The 21,971-nt window shown below is 39.6% G+C and overlaps 1 protein-coding gene across 2 annotated transcripts in view; it reads left to right on the top strand.

The window, feature by feature from the left end:
- Positions 1-413: 413 nt before the first annotated feature.
- The window catches only part of ITPRID1 (ITPR interacting domain containing 1), a 93,152-nt gene continuing 71,594 nt past the window's right edge, over positions 414-21,971 (top strand). Inside the window, exons 1-4 of one of the 2 annotated variants that reach the window (XM_021935921.2) lie at positions 4,624-4,808; positions 6,101-6,149; positions 6,486-6,529; positions 21,243-21,294. In XM_021935921.2, the coding sequence (XP_021791613.2) occupies positions 4,646-4,808; positions 6,101-6,149; positions 6,486-6,529; positions 21,243-21,294 (308 nt within the window). In that variant the 5' untranslated portion in view covers positions 4,624-4,645. Of the gene's footprint in view, positions 6,150-6,485; positions 6,530-11,420; positions 16,340-21,242; positions 21,295-21,971 lie in introns of those variants that run through there. The other variant, XR_004183243.1, reaches the window with a different exon arrangement.

The following is a 21,971-nucleotide window of genomic DNA, read 5'->3' on the forward strand; positions in this document are numbered from 1 at the left end:
CCTGTGGTCTTCCAGGGGAAGAAGGATGAGTTGGTTCTCTCAGAGTGCCAGCCTCTCAGGACTGGTCTCTTAGTTTGTGTAGGTAATATAAGTGGTACTGAGATTTGTGGTAGTCATTTTTCTGAGAACAGGAGGGGTTCTGGAGGCTTCCTTTATAAACTTCCATGAATGGCATCATGATTGGGAAAGGGGCAGGTCTTTTTTTTTTTTTTTTTTTTTTTTTTTTTTTTTTTTGAGACTGAGTCTGCCACGGGTTGGAGTGCAGTGGCTGTGATCTCAGCTCACTGCAAGTCTAAGCCCCAGGTTTACGCATTCTCCTGCCTCAGCCTCCCAGTAGCCGACCACAGGCTACTTAACAAGCCAGGCTACTTTTTGTATTTTTTAGTAGAGACGGGTTTCACCGTGGCTAGCCAGGATGGTCTCGATCTCTTGACCTCGTGATCCACCCGCCTCGGCCTCCCAAAGTGCTGGGATTACAGGCTTGAGCCACCGCGCCCGGCCAGGGGAAGGTCTTAATGGAACACATGGATCTATGTAGACTTCTCTTCAATGCTGCTCTTGGAGAAGTCACTATATTAAGTAGGGAGGTGAACAAGGCAAGCCTGGACACTATTTGAGATCTTAGGAAGGCCTGAACAGAGGCAATGACAATGAGGATCCATGGATGAGATGCAGACACGGTGTTAGAGATCCATTTGGATGCAGAATGCCTCGGGCTGTTCTCCCATTATGCAGTTCTCTTCTTGGCCACTGAGTTTAATCAGAAATGGTGGCCAAGGCTGGAGCTACAGACTACAATTATAACCTTAAAATTTAGTCTATAATTGAAGGAATCTCAAGACTCTGATAAGCACCTCTAACTCATCTCAGGGAAATCCACACTCTCATGGTCACAGAAACACTCTATTCTCACTCTCCCAAATACATCTACTTCTCAATCATCCAAACTAAGTAATTTCAAGACAACACAGGTTACCCACAAACTAACAGGGTCAAATTTGTTTTCTATTAGAAAAGTGATTGCATTGATTGGTGATACTTCTTTACTTGACAGTTCCTGACAGGATAAAGACAAGAAGCAACATACAGAAGAGAAGGAAAAAGAAAGAAAACTGACTAATATGAGTGATGATTGTTTTGGACATATTTTCCATTAAGTTTTCCTAACAATTCCATAAGGTGTTTATTTCATACTCATTATAGATATGAGGAAATAGAATATCAGAAAAGTTTGAAAATTTCCCAAGATATCAGAAAACAGCAGAGCTGATATTAAAATCCTAGTGTTATCTGACCTGAAAACACTTGCTCTTTTAACCAGATAAGAACTAAGAAAGCTGACAAAGCCAACTGAATGCTCCTTTCCCAAGTAACCAAACAATTCACTAATAAAGATTAGTTACCTTGGGTCAAAGGTGTTGGGATCTGTGGGGAACAGAGACTAAATAAAACACAATCTGTATTCTCCTAGTATGAACAACCTGTTTGGCAAGAAAACCTGTTTGCATAAAGATACAAAAAGTGAAATAACTTAGAGGGCAAGAATGTAATCATTGTCACTGCTTTAAGTGTCAAAACACCAAGTTTTATGATTTCACTGTGGCTCTAAAGCTTCACAGTGAAAAGGAGCATGTATGGATGAATTTGCTCAAGTTAAGAAAATGTGAGGTAGAATTAATGTAACAAAGCCTTTTTTTCTGATTTTGATTATTTTTAAAATTTTTAAACCTTGATAACATTTTGGTACTTTTTTCCCCCCTTTTACAAGGCATTTGTTTATTTTGGTTTTACAAAATTGAGTTCTTAGTGCATATACAGTTTTGCATCCTCTTTTTTTTTAGTTAAATGTGATACTATATGCAATTTCCCACATGAGTAGAAGTTTTGTATACACATGAGGATAAATGACAGCATAGTAATCAGAGTAGAAGGGATTTGAAGAGAGAGAAAGTACTGGATTCCCCAGGCATGGAATGACATGATCCAGAATGAGGACTCCTCTTGGGGCCAAGTCAAAGAATTAGCAAGAACTGGGTTCCCAAAGGCCCTTGGGGTGGATGGACTAATTAGAGAAGTCTGCAGGCAGTCACATGCCATAACTTGTGCCCTGACTATCCACTGAGCAATTCCAGGATGCTGCCTGATCTGTGTCCCTTTCCGAAGGGCTGCTCTGTGGGTCAAGTGAGTGAATGCCAAAGGAAGACCACACAAGCTTCAGAAAATCCATTTCCAGAAGCAGATTTGTTTACCAGCTGGGAAGGCATCCACTAAAACAGAAGGAACAAAAGAGGTTTTCTTTACGAACTGGTCCCTGACCCTTGCTTTTAGCAAGGGTTCCCATTTTCTTTGGCAAGCCTTTTTCCTGCTCTGTGGCCAAGTACAACAGAGCTGGCAGAGAGAATATCCTCACTGATTGTGTAAGGCTGGAGGCTGAGGTCAAGTATGTCATTCATTATAAGATGGAAGTTTGGGGACGTACAAATAAAGCAGCACGTTTACCTAGAAATTCAACAATTTCTCCAGTGTTACATTTGAAAAAGCAGTCCCTAACTTAAAATTTGTCATTATGATACAGAAGCAGCAATTTGAGTACTATCAGCTACTTGATAGCTTCTTGTTTCCTCCACAGTGCAAACTCTCCCATTCTAAACGAAACTCACTTTCGGCCAAGGTCAGTGAAGGAGTGAGATTATTTTGGGGATCTTATTTTTCTGTAACATGTTTTCTGTAATATGTTATTGTTTTCTTCAAAGCTTTTGGTCCTTTATTGAATCTGATATTTCATGAATGTTGTTAAGCATAATTTTGGAGTTTTTCCTTCTTGTGAAATTTTGCACTGTCAGTGTTGATGCTGTTATTATCATTCATGCTCACAAGATACAAGGCACTGCTGAAGAGACTTATTTGTTTCCTTGAAAGACCCAAAACCTATGTGAAGCTAAATAAGTACAATTTCAGTGAGATTTTTAAATGTTATTTTGTTTAATGTTATGAATTCTAGTATACCAAACAATTCTCCAAAGGTTAGGAATATAATTCAATCTGCGTTATTTTGTCTTGTATTATTATTGAAATTTTTATAATTTGCTACCAGTGGATATTCCTAAAGTTAACTGGCTAAAATATTGACTGTTAATGTAGATTTAACTATTTTTTCCTTTAATTTTTAAGTAATTGAAAGGTTTGTTTTTAACATAAAATTGACAGCCATCATTATTATTAATTTTTGTAGTAATTTAAAATTGCAACAATAACTGTATATATTTATACCTGACAGAATTTGAATATATAAAGCAGGTAAGAAAATTATGCTGCCAGTAGCGTCTAGAATGCTCACCTATACGTGAAAGAAAATATTTACATTTGTAATAAATCTGAACGGTTTGCCTTTTGCAAACAGATTAGAAATGATGTACATGTCATGTGATCAGTGATTATGCATAAGTTTAGGGATCCTAGAAATGCTACTGAAGTAAGTGTTTGGCTATTTGGTCATTTCTCTAAACCTGAAGAATAAACAAATTCAAATTAAAGCATATGTCATGGAAGTAATTGCATCAGAAAGTGTGGTTTGAAACCTCACTTTGCTATTTTAGTTTTATATTTGTTGATTCACCACCTACTATGTGCCAAAAATCCAGTTAAATTCTAGAGATACATAAATGAGTAAGAGAACGGCCCTTGTTTTCATGGTGCTTATAGTCTGTGGAGACCGAACAATTTCTGTTGCTGCGCTAAGCTGCTGTGTCCTGCTCTTACTCTGCTAGTTTTACAGGATGTTCATGAAGGTCAAGTTAAATAATGGGGGCGGCTGATACTTTTTGCGCCAGGTGTGTAATATACTCATAAATATTTTAATTGCCCCAGCCATCGTATAGGGTATGTAGTATACTCATAGGAACATACTTGGGGTCCAGTGCCTGGCTTTGAGTCCTGGCTGGCTGTTTGGCTTTGGACATGCAACTTAATCTCTCTGGTCTTCAATTTACCATAAAATTGTGACTACTATATTACTTCCTTCATTGACAATTGAATTAAATAATGAATGTATAGAATTCAGCATAGAATCTAGCACATAGTAAGTATTCCACTGAGGTTAAGTTGTTAAAATTCAGTAGAGTGTATCCCCAGTTCAGAAATAAGGGAATGCAGAAAGGTTCTATAGTTTACGTAAGGCCACACAAGTTGCAGAAATAGGACTGAGCCAAGCAAATCTGTTGCCAAAGCCCTCATTTTTCTCCAATATTTGGGTCTCAAAAATAATTTTGTAGATATAACTGTTGGATAAATTTGAAGGCTATTTACTGGGTGTGCCCTCAAGTCTAATTTCTTTGCTCTCCATCCACATCCCAGACCATCAAAGCGAATCTGCAGAGTGTACATGTGGTCTGATGACTGACATGGCCACTTGCGTCCCAGCTGCTTTGCCATGGAGAGGGAAGCATTTCACCAAACTGAGACAGGGAGCTTGGCTCAGGTGGGTGAGCCAGGTTCATGTATGACTGTGAAGCTGGATCGTTCATCTGACTGCAGGCATTCTGGCCTTCTTTCTCCCTTTCACTGAGCCAAGCCCAGAAGCTGAACTCATTGTGTCTGATTTGTTTGTGTGTGTGTGTTTTAAGTTAGTTTGCAGAATTACTCTCCTATGATGGCACAGAAATCACAAGGATCTGACAACCTTCAAGAAGGCAAGGAAAAGAGCAAGAGAGACATCCTGAAGTGCACCAAGAGCATGTGGGCTCCACTGGATGAGCGGCTACCCCCTGACCCTGAGGAGGAAAGCCAGGGTCCCACCATCCCCATGCTGGGTGAGAAGGACCCTCAGGCCTATTTGAAAGCATTCCTCTGTGAGTGGTGAGGGATGTGGGAGCTTTTGGCCAGGGGCAGGTGATTTTGGAACAAAAGTATTTAGCTTTGAATATACCAGTGTTCCCGGCATGATGCCAAAAACATTTATGAAATGGGCACTTCTGACTTCTGCTATAGACATTCAAAACACAGACCTCCTTGAAAGAAGTAGACCAATTAATGAATGAACTCTGCTTCCTTTCCACTCCAAATATCCCTCATCTTAAGTTCCCAGGACTTTGAAGTTGTTTAGGGTCTGGGCATGAGGCTTCTTTCAGGTCATCAAACATTTTATTGAAAAACTCTGATCTGCTGGGTCCTGCAGGAGGCATTGACAAAAATTTTAATCATTTAAAGAGTAATAAGTAAGAAAATACTTCCAGCACCCCCCTGCCCCCATTATGTAACTGTTGAATGGTTTTTCTTCTTTGCCCATCACCCAATTCATTCTAACTTCACAGCAGTTCAAGTGAAGAGCAATATGGACCTCCTGTGTCCACCTGGCTTTTATGGTTCACCTGATACCTTGTGAGGGGGATAATTCAGGCACCTCACTATTTGACAGCATAAAGTCAAACAAAATTAGCCCAGAGTACACAGTTGCCAAGCAGAATGGGAACAAATATTTAACAGGAAATGCTGCTTTACATCCACTCCTTTTTGCCTGTTGACTATTTGTTAAGCCAATCATAAAGATCCACCTTAAAAGACTAGTGCCTTTTTAACACAGGGTGCCTTTGGCAATCCAGGGACTCTAGTGCAATTTGTCCCTGGAATGAATGCAAATTTGGTTTCTAACCTGGCAGAGAACTCCTTGCAAATAACCATCACTGGCTGGCTGCCTTAGGTAAATGTCGTGATTCAATAAGGAGAGGCTCTGTGGTGATTTTATCCAACAACAGAAAGACAAAAGTCTCTTATGCTTTCTTACCCTTTGTATTCACACCAGGTACTTTAAAAATTATTCTAACATCTCTTGCTCTTCAGTGGTTTATTTTTCTTCTCTCTCACATTTTCTTTCTTTTTTTTAAGTTACAGTCTTTTGACAAGTTTACACTTCATTCTCAGGAAAGGCTGATCATGGAAAACAGGAGGTTTTGCCTTCAGGAAAAAAAATGAATATGCTTATGGAAGGAAACATGTGACTAAATATGTGGGAAATAGAGCAATTGAGTGGTGGCTGAGTAAACAGGGTAGCGTCCTTTTAGCTGGTTGTGCTTTGACTAACTGATCTGTTCTTTCTTACTTGTAGAGGATTCCAAGCAAGAAAGTATTCAGCAGTGGCTGGACTCTGGATTCTTGTAAGTTTTTGTGTGTGTGTGTGTGTGTGTGCCTTATATCTTGCAAAGATCCATGAAAACAATGACTGTAACTCTGCCTAGGCAAGGTGGGGGATGTGTAGGGATTTTCATTTTAATTGTAATTGAAGTATTACCCTATTCTTGTCAAAACTATGTATCAGTTTAAAACTACAAAATAAAATACTACTTTAGTCCCCGACTGCTTATTGGCTTCTGAAAGTCCTCTCTTACTAAAACCTAACTCTGCATTTGCTCTCATCTGTTGAATTAAAAAGTAATTTAGTATAATTTATTTACACACATTGTTTGACTCACAATACTTTTGTTTCTTTACAGTGTCTCTGCAAATGAAAACTTTCAACGAGTCATTGACCGCACTGGTAAGACAAGAGAAGCAGTTATGCTTTGCGAAGCTGAGTAGGAGATATATTAAAATATCTATGTGAATAAATCTTCTTAAAATGAGAATTATCAGGAGCTTCTAGAAATGATCGGCCCTCAAAAACTACCCAGTTCAATCCCTTCACTTGACATACAACTGCGACAAAAATGATAGGTGCTTCCCCAGCAGCAGGTTAAGGGCTGAACCCAGGCCTTTGCCATATCATCGACAGCTCAGACGATAGCATAAACTCACTGGGTTCTATGAAGACATTTGCAAGGATGTAATTATGAAAATGAAATTGTTTCATTTTCCCCATCCTGTATTATACTTTTATTTCTGAATCTAGTTTTTTTTTCTATTCTTTGGTCTCAAAATTGCACTTACATTCCCTCTTTCTAATAATGCACTTGTTTGCGAGAAGAATAAATGTCTGAATTCTAAAGCAAACAGTACAAGTATTTCTGAAGGAGAAAATGTATCACACTTGTTTCACTGAGGTTTGATAAAAGCATTATAAAAAGAAAAAGAAATTTAATTACAGGACTCACAGTTTCCACCTTCATTAAATGCAATACCTTATTTTATAGAATCTAAGACCCTTCAATTATAAAATGCATTCATATTTTAGGAAAAAATAAAACCTGGCAATTACAAATAAAAGGCAATATTGACTGTAAGACGTGTCTTGATTTCACAGCTGTTAAAAATGTGAAAAAGTATGTTTCAAAATGGATAAAATATTATGAAGAATTTGTGTGAAAAAATGACATAAATTAGGAACTTAATGGTTAGATGAAAAAATTATTAGTCTAATAGTCACTTACTTTGCTGGTTTTAATTATTTCACTTCCTCTACTGCAGTCTTACATTAAGATTGATGATTGGCTACAAATCAGTTTAAATTTCGAATTTTTCACTACCTTTAAAAGAAAATCTATATGTATCATTGAAATTTCCCCTTTCACAAACCGTCTTTATTTTTTCTAATATAAAAGTTTCATGATGCCAAATACTGTAAAGATTTTTGCCAATAAATCAAATGTAAGTACCTCTCTGCTCATAATAGTTCAGACTCAAGGAAAAGCAAAAACTTAAGAAATATAGCCAGCATTTCATATCCCCCTGGTGTTTTCTCTTGCCCCGGTTGTGGTGAGAGGCCTGGCACTGGTACTAGGGTCATCAGTAACTATACTAAAAGCTTCACTTCCCAGAAATTAAGGACAAATCACAGCCCTTCCTCTTCTGAACCAAGTCAATGAACTGGAAAGGCACAGACATGAAGTAAAGACCTGGAGGAAAATTGGGATAGTGATACGGCTCTGAGATCAGAAACACAGTCTCTATTTGCCAGGTCCTTTATCTTCAGCAAGCTTTTTAATAATAATGGAATAGCTTCTTACACGTTTAATTGAGCCTTTGTTTGTACAAGGCCCTTTCTCATCGATCATATTTTAAACTCCATGGCCCGTGTGGTAGCATGGTTGGTTTTGTCTTTTTGTTTTTTGCAGATGAGGAATTTGGGGCACAGAGTGGTCAAGTGCCGTGATTGTTGGTCACAGCTGGTTAGAGGCAGGTGGAGGAATGGAGGCCTGGCCTTCTATTAATATCAGCCCCACTGCGTGCTGACTTCAGCCATGATGAGAGAGCTGCACTGAGCTTGGGGGAGCTGAGAGACACACTGAGAAGGGTGGATGCTAGAACAGTACCAGAAACTGGGGACCCGAAGGTCATGGCAAGGATGAAAGGGGGAAAAACTGTGGAGATGAAAAGGACCCAAAGACGAGGAAGAAAAGAAGTCACTATCGGAGGGAAAATCCTGTCAAAACTCATAAAATACTGATAAGATATAGAGTGACACATGAATTTCCTAGGGCAGCAGTAACAAATTATCACAACCTTGTTGCTTTTAAGCACCAAGTTCTGTTGTTTTAACAACAGAAATGTATTCTCTCACAGTTATTGAGTCTGGAAGCCCAAAATCAAGGTGTCACTAAGACTGATCTCCCTCTGAAAGTTCTAGGGAAGAATCCCTCCTGGTTTCTTTCTAGTTTCTGGTGGCCTCTGGCAATCCTCAGTGTCCATTGGCTTGCAGCTACATAACTCCTTTCTATGACTTCATCTCTACATGGCCTCTTCTCTTTGTGTGTCTTTTCCTCTTCTTATAAGGACACCAGTCATTGGATTAAGGATCTGATGTAATCCAGTATGATCTCATCTTAACTAATTAACTATGCACAAAGACCCTATTTCCAAATAACAGCACATTCTGAGGTTCCAGGTGGACATGAAATTCCAGGGGACTCTAGTCAACTAACTAGAATTCATTCTAAGGCTGGTTTCCTTATTACTCACTTCTGAGGCTTTGTACACTAAGGTAGCAGCAAGATCTAAGTGTCTTCATCTTACAGGTGACCCAATGCCTCCCATAGAAAGCATTCTAGTGAGTCTTCAGCCCTTGGCCTGGGCCCAAATGACATAGATAGTTGGGATAAGGCTTCAGTGGTCCTGTTCCTGGTTTCCTCCTGGGTTCTGTGATGGCCAACATGGGGCTTGGCCTTTTATGGTGACTCTCTGGCTGTCATGCTCATCTGCAGCTACCTAAAATCTCAAATCTCATTTTTATTAAGCAGGAATCTGGTTGGCCCATTTTGTATCTTGTTTGCCACCATTAAGCCAGGTAAAGCCCTTGGCACTTCAGCCTCTTAATCAGTAGAACTGGGAGGGGAAGAAAATTAATGCATATTGAGGATGCACATGCTAGATACTATACATATATTATCTTGCTTACCAGACCACCTTTGAGGTAAATATTACATGGAGGAAAATGAGGCTCAGAAAGGTAAAGTAACTTAATAAAAGCCATCCAGTTAGTAGGTATGGGAGTTGAGATTTCAACTTAGATCTCTCTGTCTGTACAGTCATGCTTCCCCTCTAGGAGACTAATGACATTTACTACACATGTTATGCATGGAAACACCTGGGAGGAAAGCCCTGTGCTGTGGTTTCAGTGTCCCCTCCAAAACTCATGTTGAAACTTAATCACCATTGTGACAGTATTGAAAAGTGAGACTTTTGATACGTAATTAGGTTGTGAGGACTCTGCCTTTATGAATGGGTTAATGCCCTTATCCTGGAGTGAGTTATTTATCACAGTATTGGGTTAATTATCATGGGAGTGGGCTCCTGATAAAAGGATGGGTTTGGTCCCCATTTTCTCTCTCTTGTGTGCTTGCTTATCCTCTGCCTTCCACCATGGAATTACACAGCAAGAAGGCCCTCACCAGATGCAGCCACTTGATCTTGGACTTCCCAGCCTCCACAGCTGTGAGCCAAATAAACTTGTTTTCTTTATGAATTACTCAGTCTGCGCTATTGTGTTATAGCAGCAGAAAATAGACAAGACACCCTGTATACACATCCCTGTTGAAAAAGTCAAAGCATGGGCAATGTGGGTGAGTCACTGGCATTTCTCCCTCCAGGCCTTCTGATTCTTATGCATCAGCCCTTTGGGACCACAACACAGTCCTCTGGAGTTCAATTGTTTTGATGTGGTACAATACCAACTTTTTTTTTTATGTCAGTCAAGTGTCTATATTCATAGCTTTAAAAAGATACATAAAGTTGGTCAAAGGGTATAAACTTGCAGTTATAAGATGACTAGGTTCTAGAGACCTTAAGTACAGCATGATGACTATGTTAGAATAATGTAGTTTGTACTGAAAATTGTCTGAAAGACTAGATCTTGAGTATATTCTCACCTCAAAAGGAGGTATTTTTCACCCCCAATAAAAGATAGAGATGATTTGAATTCAAGTCTGTCTGATTTAAAAGTTCCTGCTCTTTTAACCAGAAACTAGCATACCTCCAATGACTGTACACTGGTGTAAATCAACTGTCATTAAGTTTATCTCTAACTTTTCCTTACTTCTGTGAGCCAATTTTGGGTGGCAGAAAAGAATGCTCTCTAAATTTAAGGTTTTAATGCCACTAAAATATAGAGGCACACAGAGTAGATTTTAATTCAAAGAAAAATTACTACGAAGAAACTGTTATAGTAGTAAGAAAGAAGTATAAAGCTATGCTGAAATTAACCTATAAATAACTCCTATAACTAAAATTTGCCTCAATTTTCACGAGTCCGTAGGTACAAATTCGGTTACAATAACATTGGTACCTAAAATTTGCTGGATTATTGCCCCTTTCTTGGTGACACAAGGTCTATCTGCAAAATATCTCCCCATAAGTATTTCTGGGAGTTATTAGCTATCTCAAATATTTTCATAAATGAGCTCCTTTCCACTGCCCCTGCTACTACTCCAATAGAATCCTCTTGGTATCACCACATAGATAAGTCATTTCAATACTTTCTGAGCATCATGTTCTTCTTCTGCTCCTCTGGGAACCACCATCATTGCCTTTGAGCTTTTATGGTGCTCTATTTATTGCAGAATTTGTATGGAAACACTCATATTCCATGGCCAGACAGTTACCCACGCCTGTAATCCCAGCACTTTGGGAAGTCGAGGTGGGCAGATCACTTGAGGCTAGGAGTTTGCAACCAGCCTGGCCAACATGGCAAAAACCCGTCTCTACTAAAAATACAAAAAAAAATTAGCCTGGTATGGTGGTGCACACCTGTAGTCCCAGCTACTCAGGAGGCTGAGGCAGGAGAATTGCTTGAACCCTGGAAGTAGAGGTTGCAGTGAGTGGAGATTGTGCTACTGCACTCCAACCTGGGCAACAGAGCGACACTCTGTCTCAAAAAAAGAGAAATGCTCATGTCCATTATACTACATGACTATCATCTGGAGATTTAGGCAGCATTACTAGTATTTTATGTCACGTAAAACCCATGATGAAAGTAATTTTTCAACTTCTTCCTACAGGCCATATCTCTCCTTGAGCCTTAGACTTAGGCTGGAGACTGGAGACTGAAGAACAAACATGACATCAGTTCTATTTCCTTGCCCACAGGAACACAAAATTTCTGACAGAACCCCTTTTATTCCTCTCTTCAGTATTTAGCAAATATGTGTTGATTGCCTCCTATAAATGAGGCATTCAGTTAGGACTGAGAATGCTAAAGAAAATAGATGCAATGGTGATAGAGGCAATATACAAATAAATACAAATGTAATATGCTAGGAGGATGGATGATGAGGAAAGGCATCTCAAATAAGGTTACCTTTCAGCAGCTACCTGAAAGAAGTGAAGGAGGGGAACATTTGTTATCTGGGGATGAGCTGTTTCAGGCAAATAAGATGGCATATGCAAAGCCAGGGGGCAGGAGTATGTCCTCTGTGTTCTGGGAATAGCAAGGGTGCCTGAATGGTTGCAGTTAAGTGAGAAAAGATGAGAGTAGAGGGCTAGGGGTCAAAGAATTATCCAGAAGCCAAATCATTTAGGGCTATGTATATCCCTGTAAGTATTTTGACTCTTATTCAGTGTCACAAGGGAATCCTTCAAAGTGTTACAAATACGTGGTATTATCTTGGTTCTTTAAAAAAGAACAACTTTAGCTGCTGTTCACAGAGTTGGCTATGGGAGGAGGAGGTTGGAAAGGGTTGAAGCAGGGATCCCAATTCAGAGGCTAATACAGTAATCCAGAGGAGAGAGGATAGGGCTATACGAGGCGAGTAGCAATTGTTGTAGAAATGTTGGATTCTGGTTATGTTTGAAATGTAGATAGGGCAGCATGTGCTGGTGAAATGAATGTGGGATATCAAAGAAAGAAAGAACTCAAAGATGACTGCAAAATATATTGCCCAAGCATCTGGAAGAATGAGTGGCAATTTATTGGGATGGGAAAAACAATAGAAGGGTAGGGCTTTGCTTCGGAGATAGGAAATTCAATTTTAGGCTTGTTGTGATTCAAATGTGATTCAAATAGATATCCAAGAAGATACTATTGAGTAGGTAGTTGGAAATACAAATCTGGAGTACAGAGGAAAGGTCCAGGAATAGATATATACATTTGGGACTAGTTGATGGGTAGATGTATTTAGAGACAGAAGACCACACAAGTACCTACAGACAAAGAGGAGGCCAGGAAGATGTGAAGCCAGCAAATGAGAAGAGATAGGTAATGAGGTAAGAAGACAACCAAAAGAGAAGAGTCTGAAAGCAAGTGAAATCAGTGTGTCACGGTAGGAGCGATCAATCCTATCAGCTATTGTTAATTGATTATGTATGAGCAGGAATGACACCGTAACCTTGAGAAGAGTTATTTCAGAGGAAAGGTGGGAAGAAGACTGTATAGCTTTCAAGTGGGAATGGTAGTAGAAGAATTGGAGACAGAAAACAGAAAACTGCTTTGAGGAGTTAAGAGGTGAAAGGGAGTGGTTAATTGAAATAACAACTGAAAGAAAAGTGAAGGCAGAGAAGATTTTCTCTTCAGGAGATGAAGCTGTTGCAGCCAGGTGTGATGGGAATGATTGCTGGCTGAGATGTACTGAGGCATATGGTACCTTCCCCTGGCCTTCCTGAAGCTGTGGGCAGAGACTGGACCTGTTGTTCTGAGACTTCTCCTCTTGGGGTATCGAAATCTCTTCCAATAAAACATTGCTTACCCAAGCTCATTTGCTGATAGAAATGATTTGAGTTTCTCCCTTTAGCGATGACAGATGCCTTCCTGTGCCCCTTCTTTCTATATGAATTTCAATAACTGCAAAAGGTTGGACAACTGCCCTTGCTGCTTACATTCTGAGTCTCGCTGAAGCACTTCCCAAAGGATGGACTCTCATCTTCTGCTCTGTCTTCTGGCAAACGTTAGGGCATCTTAGCTGAGTGGTCTGACAGTCTCATCTCCAGGGCGTTGTCTGTTCAGGGCACCTGGATGACTTACAGGGAAGTGCCTCATGGGCATCCTTCAACTTCTTTCTCTTTTCCCTTTCCAAGAACCACCACCTCTGTGGGCAGATTAACTCTTCTTCGTGGTCACCAACTACACAAGCAAACATATCTGAGTTTCAGTTTGGGCTGAATATGGATCCACAGACCTTCGTATAACCACAAACACAAGATAGAACATTCAGAGTCTTTTTTAGGTCAATAGTGGTGTTAAAGAGCCCATGATTATGGATGTTAAGGTCCCTCTTCCCAGGCTGCAAATTCATTCTTAATCTCAGATTCCATATTAAAGCTTTGTATTAAAAAAAAAAAAAAAGAAAAAGAAAAAAGCCTGGAGAGAGTATCTGGTTCATAGCACTCTTTCCCACCATCAGCAAACGAACTAAACATCAGTGCTATCTGGCTGAGATATGCATTGTCATTATAATGTCAGGATTATGATGCGAGTGAGAGTGCATTGTCATTATAATGCAAGGATAAGACACATACAATGAGTGCACATTTTAACATGTAGGTTTATATAATTAGCACTTGTTTAACAACACATCCAAGCATAACTGTGAGTGAAAAGACTAGAAGTAACTCCTACAGCAAAAAGACAGTTTCTGTCAAAGATATGCTTGGTGCCAGTTACTACTTGATAGGTGGTTAATTCGTTTGTCTATTTTATATTTAGTTATTTCTTCTCCCATTCCCAGAGAGGTCCCAGAAGAATAAACTCATTTCTTTTCAAAAGGAACTTGTTTCAGAATAGGAACTTATAAAATAAAAAAATCTAAATTTTCTGGTCTGTATTATAAGAAAAAGTCAAAGTAAATCCAAGTAAACATAACAGATGTTCCCATACTGCTTGTCAGGTGACAATATTCATAACAATGATCTGTTTTAGGTAAAGGGAACAACGATGTAAAATATATGACTCTTGCTCTCCAGAATGTCACTCAAACTGTCCGGGATCTTTATAATTCAAATGTAACCTACACCAACTTTTCTACAAGACCCTCTAGTCTTATTCTTTCTCATTATATTCCTAGTTCTTTATCTTTCTTCATCCAGTTTCTCCTGTCTTAAAGTCTTTCCTGTTGTGTTATCCTCTCCTTCTTTTGAGACCTGACCCAGGTACCATATTCTCTATAAGACCCTTCCTGACTTCTGCACTGATATTGAATCTTTCTTCTGAAAACCACTAACATGCGTTTTGGGTTCTACCCACGTGGCTCTTGGCCAGTGCTGCCTCAAATTGTAAGGGATATCATCCATTTCACTGACAAAATTATAAACCCCACTGAGACAGAATCATCTGTAAATTACCTGAGATCCCCAAAGTTAGTTGACAAAAGGATCTCAATAAAACATAATGAAGATATTGTCAGGCTGGGAAGTCTTCTCAAAAGAGGTGAGACTGAAACTAGTAAATGAAAGAGGGATATGGTTTTTAAAAAACAAAGAAGCAAAGCAAGGAAAATTAATTTGCTGGAAGCAATAGAGTTTGAACAAAGGCACAGAAATGAGAAGAAAGCTAAATATGTGCAGAAAAACACATGGAAGGTGATCAGATGAAAGAAATGGTTTCATGCTAGGGAGCAATGGTAGAGATTTTTCTGTTAGATAGGATGAGGTCACATTATAAATGTTTTAAAATCCAGAAAGAGGGAATAACACTTGACGTCTTAGGGCTGAGATGACACTGGAGTGTCATCTCAGGTTCTGGTTCAAATAGAAAGGTAGTTGTACTTGTGGTCTGGGCTGAGCAGGATTTTGACGCTGTATCTTTGTTTACCTGAAAAGGTCATGAATAATTTGTGATAAAAATTAGTGATAACTGTCACAGGTGTGGTGTTGAGGGAGTTGAAGCAAGCATGTTACACATTTGCCAGCTCTATTATAGTGAGTCCTGAACTCACTGTAGTGAGGAGAGGAATGACAGAGGCAGTGTTTATCCTGGCAGTGGGGAGAGGGAACACATTGGGAAGAAGTTATGATGAACTCAGGCTTGAGGTGACGAGGGTTTACAATAGAGGGCGGCAGTGGAATGGGGAGGAAGGGTCAATGATATCTGGAAATAAACAGATAAGTGGGTGAAAAAGAGCAAAGTATTCCAATAGGCTTTAAGGTATTGAGCATGAATGGCAGCGGAGTGTAAGAGACTTTCTTTTAAATAAGAATATAGATTAATAATTTGACAACTGAGACAAATGCTGCTGACTGCCTCTACTAAGTGTCCTAGTCATGCAGGAGTTAAATCTACAGAAAGCTGTAGAATGCTATTATTTTAGAGCCCTGCAAACATGTAATTTGATTAGTCTATTGGACGATATTCCAAAGAACCAAATGTCTTCCATGAATCAGTCAGAAATGCTTAGGAAAACCAAAATAAAAAATGCTTTCTAAGCCAATAAAGGTGCTAATTAGTGCCTTCTGCATATCTAACTACATCTTCTCCAGTAATACATTTTGCAGGGTTAAGTGCGGTGTCTGCTGCTTCAGATGGCAGAAGTCCACCTAACAGTGGGGAGGGTGGCTGGAGACTCAAGTATCTAAAAGTGAGTTAAAACTGACATTTTAACCCATGGAAGGAGATGTATCCAATAGAGTGGGAAAAAAATTTTTCTCACTATAATTTTTCCCCAAACCAACCCGTAGGAAACTTGGGGATAGTAGGACTTAGTGTTTGTTTTTTAGTTTCTCCCTCCCCAAACACTCTTAGAGAGTAAAATCTGGTTTAAAAAAACCTAACAAGGGTATCCTGGAGGGGAAAAAATAGAGAAAATATCAAAACCAAGCAACTAGAGAAGCAAGTGTAGAATTGAGGAAGGCCTAGTGAGCGGTCTTGTGTTGGGCCTACAGGTATACATGTGTCCTACCTGGGGCAGTCTGAAGCCTGGTGCCTGCAGAAACCTGGGAAAATCCGGGTAACAGGAGTAATTTGTCTGTCCTGTGATGGCATTTCCTAGGCGTGAGCTTCCTGCTCTGATCAGAGGTAGCAGACTCAAATGCTTCCTGGAGCCAGACAGGTAATTGCTAATGATAGAAACAAGTGGGATAGCGACTGCAGAAAATTGGAGAGCACGTTGCCTTCAACAGATTGCTGCCCTGAAGACACCTGGGCCGGGGCTGCTGGCGCTTCCAAGTTTTAAGGAAAGTCTAGCAACCACAATCCCTGTGAAAACTGGCACATTGTGAGCCACCAGCTTGCACTTCTCCATTCAAGTTCCTGGCCCTGACAAACCCAACCGTAGGCCTCAGGAAATTTACCTTACAGATTAACAAAATGAAGAAAACCAAAACAAAACAACCACCCAACATACAATGAATAATAGTTTCATATTGCCCTGTGCAAGGCTCCCAACTGCCTGAGTCTAAATGTTGGAAAAAGCTATCCCTGTTTCCGCAATGATCAGGAAGTAAACTCACGGTAACACTGTGAAAATACCCCTTGGTCTCCCGGGACCCTGGGAGCCCGGAACGTAAAAAATGGAAATCAAAAAATAAAGCTAATCTTCAATAATTTTATAACAATTTAAAAAATGAGGTTCATCTTGTGAGTTTAAAAAATCATATTCAGTTTCCCTTGCCTTGGTTTTCTCCAAAGTCTCAGCTCAGCAGGAGAAAAGGCTGTGTGTCTGAATGTGCTGTCTTTAGACAGACATGTGTATCATTTGAAACAAGATCAAGAACAAAAAGTAAAGCCCAGCTGTGGTGGATCACATCTGTAATCCCAGCACTTTGGGAAGCCAAGGCGGGCAAAGAACTTGAGGTCAGGAGTTCAAGACCAGCCTGGCCAACATAGTGAAACCCCGTCTCTACTAAAAATACAAAAACATTAGCTAGGCCTGGTGGCACATGCTTGTACTCTCAGCTACTAGCGAGGCTGATGCAGGAGAATCTCTTGAACCCGGGAAGCAGAGGTTGCAGTGAGCTGAGATCACGCCATTGCACTCCAGCTTGGGAGACAGAGCAAGACTCCGTCTCAAAAAAAAAAAAAAAGTACAGGAGTCTGGTAACTGTATTTGTACATATAGAAGGGTGAGATTCCAGTAAGGGGAGTCAGACACCTGACATGACATCCTCTATTTATTGGTGACTGCTGGGCCCCCCACAGGATGCTAGGTGTACTGTGGAAGGCAAGAAAGTCCTTCCCTCAGCTGGTTCTAAAACTGTGTAAGGCTTTCATATGTGTCATCAGACCAGAAAACACCACACTGTGACCCAAACGGGTCTACTTTGCACATTCCCTAGCAAACGTGTTACCGTTAGGGACTTTTTCTCTTGGAGAGTGCCCTTGGCTCCCTAGCAACCAGATTGTTCCTGATCAGGCGACAGGACACAGGGTTTGGTCCATGGAGTGTATCCTCTAGATCTGTGTGGGCGCTAGAATCCCTTCAAGAAGCCCTGGGTGAAGGGTTCCACATTTGGATGACTGGGTTTTCTGGATGACTCGATTTTCTGCAGGGCTAGGGTTTTTGAAAACTCAGCAAGGCTGAGCTAACTCTTCTCATCAATATCTGAAAATGGATCATTTCCTCTCTGACAGTTTGTGCAACGCACTGTGGCTACAAGGCCAGATCCCTGGCCTGATGTACATGTTTATTCACACATTCTAGGAAACCCAGAGCAATAGCAGGCAAACAAAAAAGACCAAAGCAGTGGCAAGAATGTCAGTGCTAGCAGAATATGCAGCCAAATGTCCTAGAACCATGGAATGTTTTAGGTGAAAATGGGTGTTCAAAAACTCTCCGGAATTATCTAGATGAGCTAAACCAGGCACAAATGGAGGCCTTACTTTGTGAGTTACATGCAAAGTAGTAGATAGAAGTGCTGCTGGTAGGAAGGGGGCAGGAATAAATTTTTTAAAAATTGCTTGAAATATTTTGTCTTCCATTTAGGCAACTTATTATTTAATTCGTTGTGGCATCAAGTTATTACAATATGATCACCTAAAAATTACACTGTGCTTGCATCTGTGACATGATTAATAAGGTAGCAAATGGGCTTTCTGTCATCTGACAGCTTCAATCAATTGGCAGTGGTTTTATGAGTTTCAGAAGCTCTGAGACGGAGTTGGGTGCAGTGAGCAAGAATGCTACAATGGATTAGCCATGCCTGATTAGCTGAATTGGGTATTGACTTGATAGTTTTCAAACTCTGGCTCCTGGAGGTGCCTCATGGGTGAGGGAAGAGCTAAGTGGAAGAGCACTACATTTAGAACAGCTCTTTTTAAGTTTATTTAAATTATTAGAATTTTGCAAAAGATTTTATATGATTGTGGAATTCCTATGATAAAACCTACTGTTTTAAAACTATGAAGGTAATGGGAAAAAAAAAGACTGGTGTTCTAAGTTCATTTCTGACTTGGTGCATAAGTTTGAGTCAAATATTCTATTGTAACTTACATAAATATTTGTCACCAAATGTCACATGGAAAATTTTTGAAACATCACACTTGTTTCCCAATAATGGTCATTCACTCTGATATTCCATCCTTGATAGTGGCTCCCCAGAATGTTTTATATGAGCATTTATATATTCTCTTTGTTTTCAGCTTCTCAAGTTTATACATACCTCAGCTTACCCTGTTTTTTTTTTTCCCCAAAAAAACCCACTAATGAAATTTATTCTAAAGAAAGGATAGTAAATAACTCAATCTTATGTGATAATTCCAATCAGTTGATAGTGGTTTTCCTGAAGAAGGGATAAGAAAGTGACAAGATTGGTAATGATGTCTGCCATGGGAGTAGCATTGGGAGTGATAGCACAGAGGCCGTATAGATTCCCACTCACTATTTAAACCTTTAAAATCGATTCTATTTCTCACCCTGCCTGACTCTTGTGATGAGAGAGAGTTACATTTGTTTTGTAGAGCAGAGATATTACTGTATCTACTTTCTCACTACTTCTTTAGATTGTAGTCCTGTATTCTGAGCTTAGTTAAGAATCCACTATTGCCAGGTGTGGTGGCTCAGGCCTGTAGTCCCAGCACTTTGGGAGATGGAGGCGGGTGGATCGCTTGAGGCCAGGAGTTTCAGACCAGCCTGGCTAACATTGTGAAACCCCATCTCCACTAAGATACAAAAAATTAGCCGGACATAGTGGTACACGGCTGTAATCCCAGCTACTTAGGAGGCTGAAGCACGAGAATCACTTGAACCCGAGAGGCGGAGGTTGCAGTGAGCTGAAATTGTGCCACTACACTTCAGTCTGGGTGACAGAGCAAACTGTCTGAAAAAAAAAAAAAATCACTATTTACTTGCAAGTCAGCAATACATCTCCAGTCTTTATCCTTCTAGACCAATCTTCTTTTTCCATTTAACAGGGTCACTAAGCCTTTTGAAAATCTTCTGAAAACGATGGGTATTCTTATCTCCACCCCCAAAACTTGGCATTTAGAGACAAATTCACAGATACTTGTGGTCTATTCATAGACCCTCTACTCAGACAAGAACCCTAGCCCTTTATTCTCTTCAGTATTATTTCATATGTTTAAATCATTCAGGATTGCTTTTCCAAAATTTCTCCTAACCTCTATTATCTTTCTTATGGTAAAAATCTTTATGTTCTCATAGAAATACAGCATGGCAACACTTCCCAGTTTCACACATGTCACACATTTGCACCCAGGAGAGCAACAAGTAAATAGAAATAAGAACACTGGTGAACTTTCTGAGGAATTTGCCCATATTCTAAGCATTTTCTTCTGCAGGTGTCAGCTACATGTTATATCATGATACAGGGTCTGAATCTTGCAAAGTCTCCTGAATAAGCCTCTCTGATAACCAATATTTATTTCCTCTATTCTGTCTTCAGCACCACTATCAGGCAAATGAACATTCAGCATCATCTTTCTCACATTTACTTGTTTGCTCAAAAACCTTTTGTGGTTTTGATGTCCTGATACATACATATAGACTCCTCTTTCTGTCTTTCAAATAAGCTATAAAATGCTCTGTTGGCAGTGTGGTGTTACAGAAACAACAACAACAAGCTAAAATAAGTTGCAGCATCCTACTAGCCATGAGAAATTTATTTAATCTCTCTCAGCCTCAGTTTTCCTCTGTGTTAAGTGGAGATCAATAATATCTATTTCAGGGATTTGCTGTGAGAATTACAAGAGATTGTGTGTGTAATATGCTTAGCACATCGCCTCGCACTAAGTTAGTACTAAATAAATAGCCAATGTTATTGCTGCAATCAAGAATAAAGGTAAGAATAAATTCCTAGATGCACTACTGGACTGTATGACCATGGGCTCATTACTAAACTTCTGTGAATCTCAGTTTCTAATCTGAAAAATGAGGATAGGTTCTAATTATAAGGCTATTGGAAGGATTCGATGATACAAATGAAGGGAATATGCTTAATACATGCTGGGCCCTTTGTGTATTATTTTTTGCCTGTCCCCACACTTGCTTCACAACTTCCTGTACCATGAGAGAGCATCCCGAAATGCCCTATGAGCTAATCAGATTACCCCTAGCACTCTGCTTTGCACTTGCTATAGACATTTTTTCTCTTTAAGGGCGATACCTCTTTTAAGGGCAATGCCTCTTTTCCAGCCATCAAATTCTCCCATTATTAAAAATCCAAGACAAGTACCACTTCCTCCATTAAACCTTTGCTGAATACTCCATTTAGCACTGACTTCCCTCTCCATTGAGCCAGTACATTTCTTCACGTGTTTGTCATACAATGTGGTCATTGATTTCATTCTGTCTATTCACTACAGAGATGCCTTGTATTTCATGCCTATATAACCTTGGATATGGAAATTCAATTCTACCTTGGTTTCATTTGGGGTTGAGAAAATCTTCCACAAGATAAAACAAAATAAAGTTCCCCTCTACTTTTTGTTGTTGTTGCAGTTTCTTTGTGTGAACAAGGGATGGTTCAAATGACTGTGAAAGACTACATGAGGTAGGTAGCAGAATCAGTGTTACTTCATGCCAATATTTTACGCCACACCTTTGCTGAATAAAATAGAAGTAGGGAAGTTTTCTTAATATTGCCATGGCTCTTGGGATCTCGTGACAGTTCACTGGTTTAGTCGCAAGTGCCTAGAATGTTTACATCAGCTTTGAAAGAAATAGAGGTTCTTTAAAAATCATAAAATTGTGAGCAAATGAAATCAACAAATGTTGATGTGGGGGGAAATTTAATTAGAACATATGCATAAATGACATTCTACTGTACTGCAACTGTTCATAAGGACCTGTTTATAAAACAGTTACATTCAATATTTTCATTTTGCTGAAGTAATTGATTATTATTCTATTTACTGGACAATAACATATACAATTTCCAATGTTAGGTAGAAAGCAGTGAGAGTCTCTTCATTGGAGAAAACACTAGGTCTCAGGTGTGGTGCCCAGAACACCAGCATTAACATTATGGGAGAACTTCATCAAAATGCAAATTCCCAGTCCCCACCCTAGACCTACTGAACCAGATCATTTGGAGGTAGGATCCAGAAATCTGTATTTGTGCATGTTCTTCAGATGACTTTTTCAGCCACACTCTTTTACAAACCACTAGAATACACTATGAGCTCTTTCAGGTTAGGAACTCTGCTTCCTGTGCTTTTGTACACCCTC

This window comes from Papio anubis, chromosome 4 (genome assembly GCF_008728515.1).
Source record: "Papio anubis isolate 15944 chromosome 4, Panubis1.0, whole genome shotgun sequence".
Lineage (NCBI taxonomy): Eukaryota > Metazoa > Chordata > Mammalia > Primates > Cercopithecidae > Papio > Papio anubis.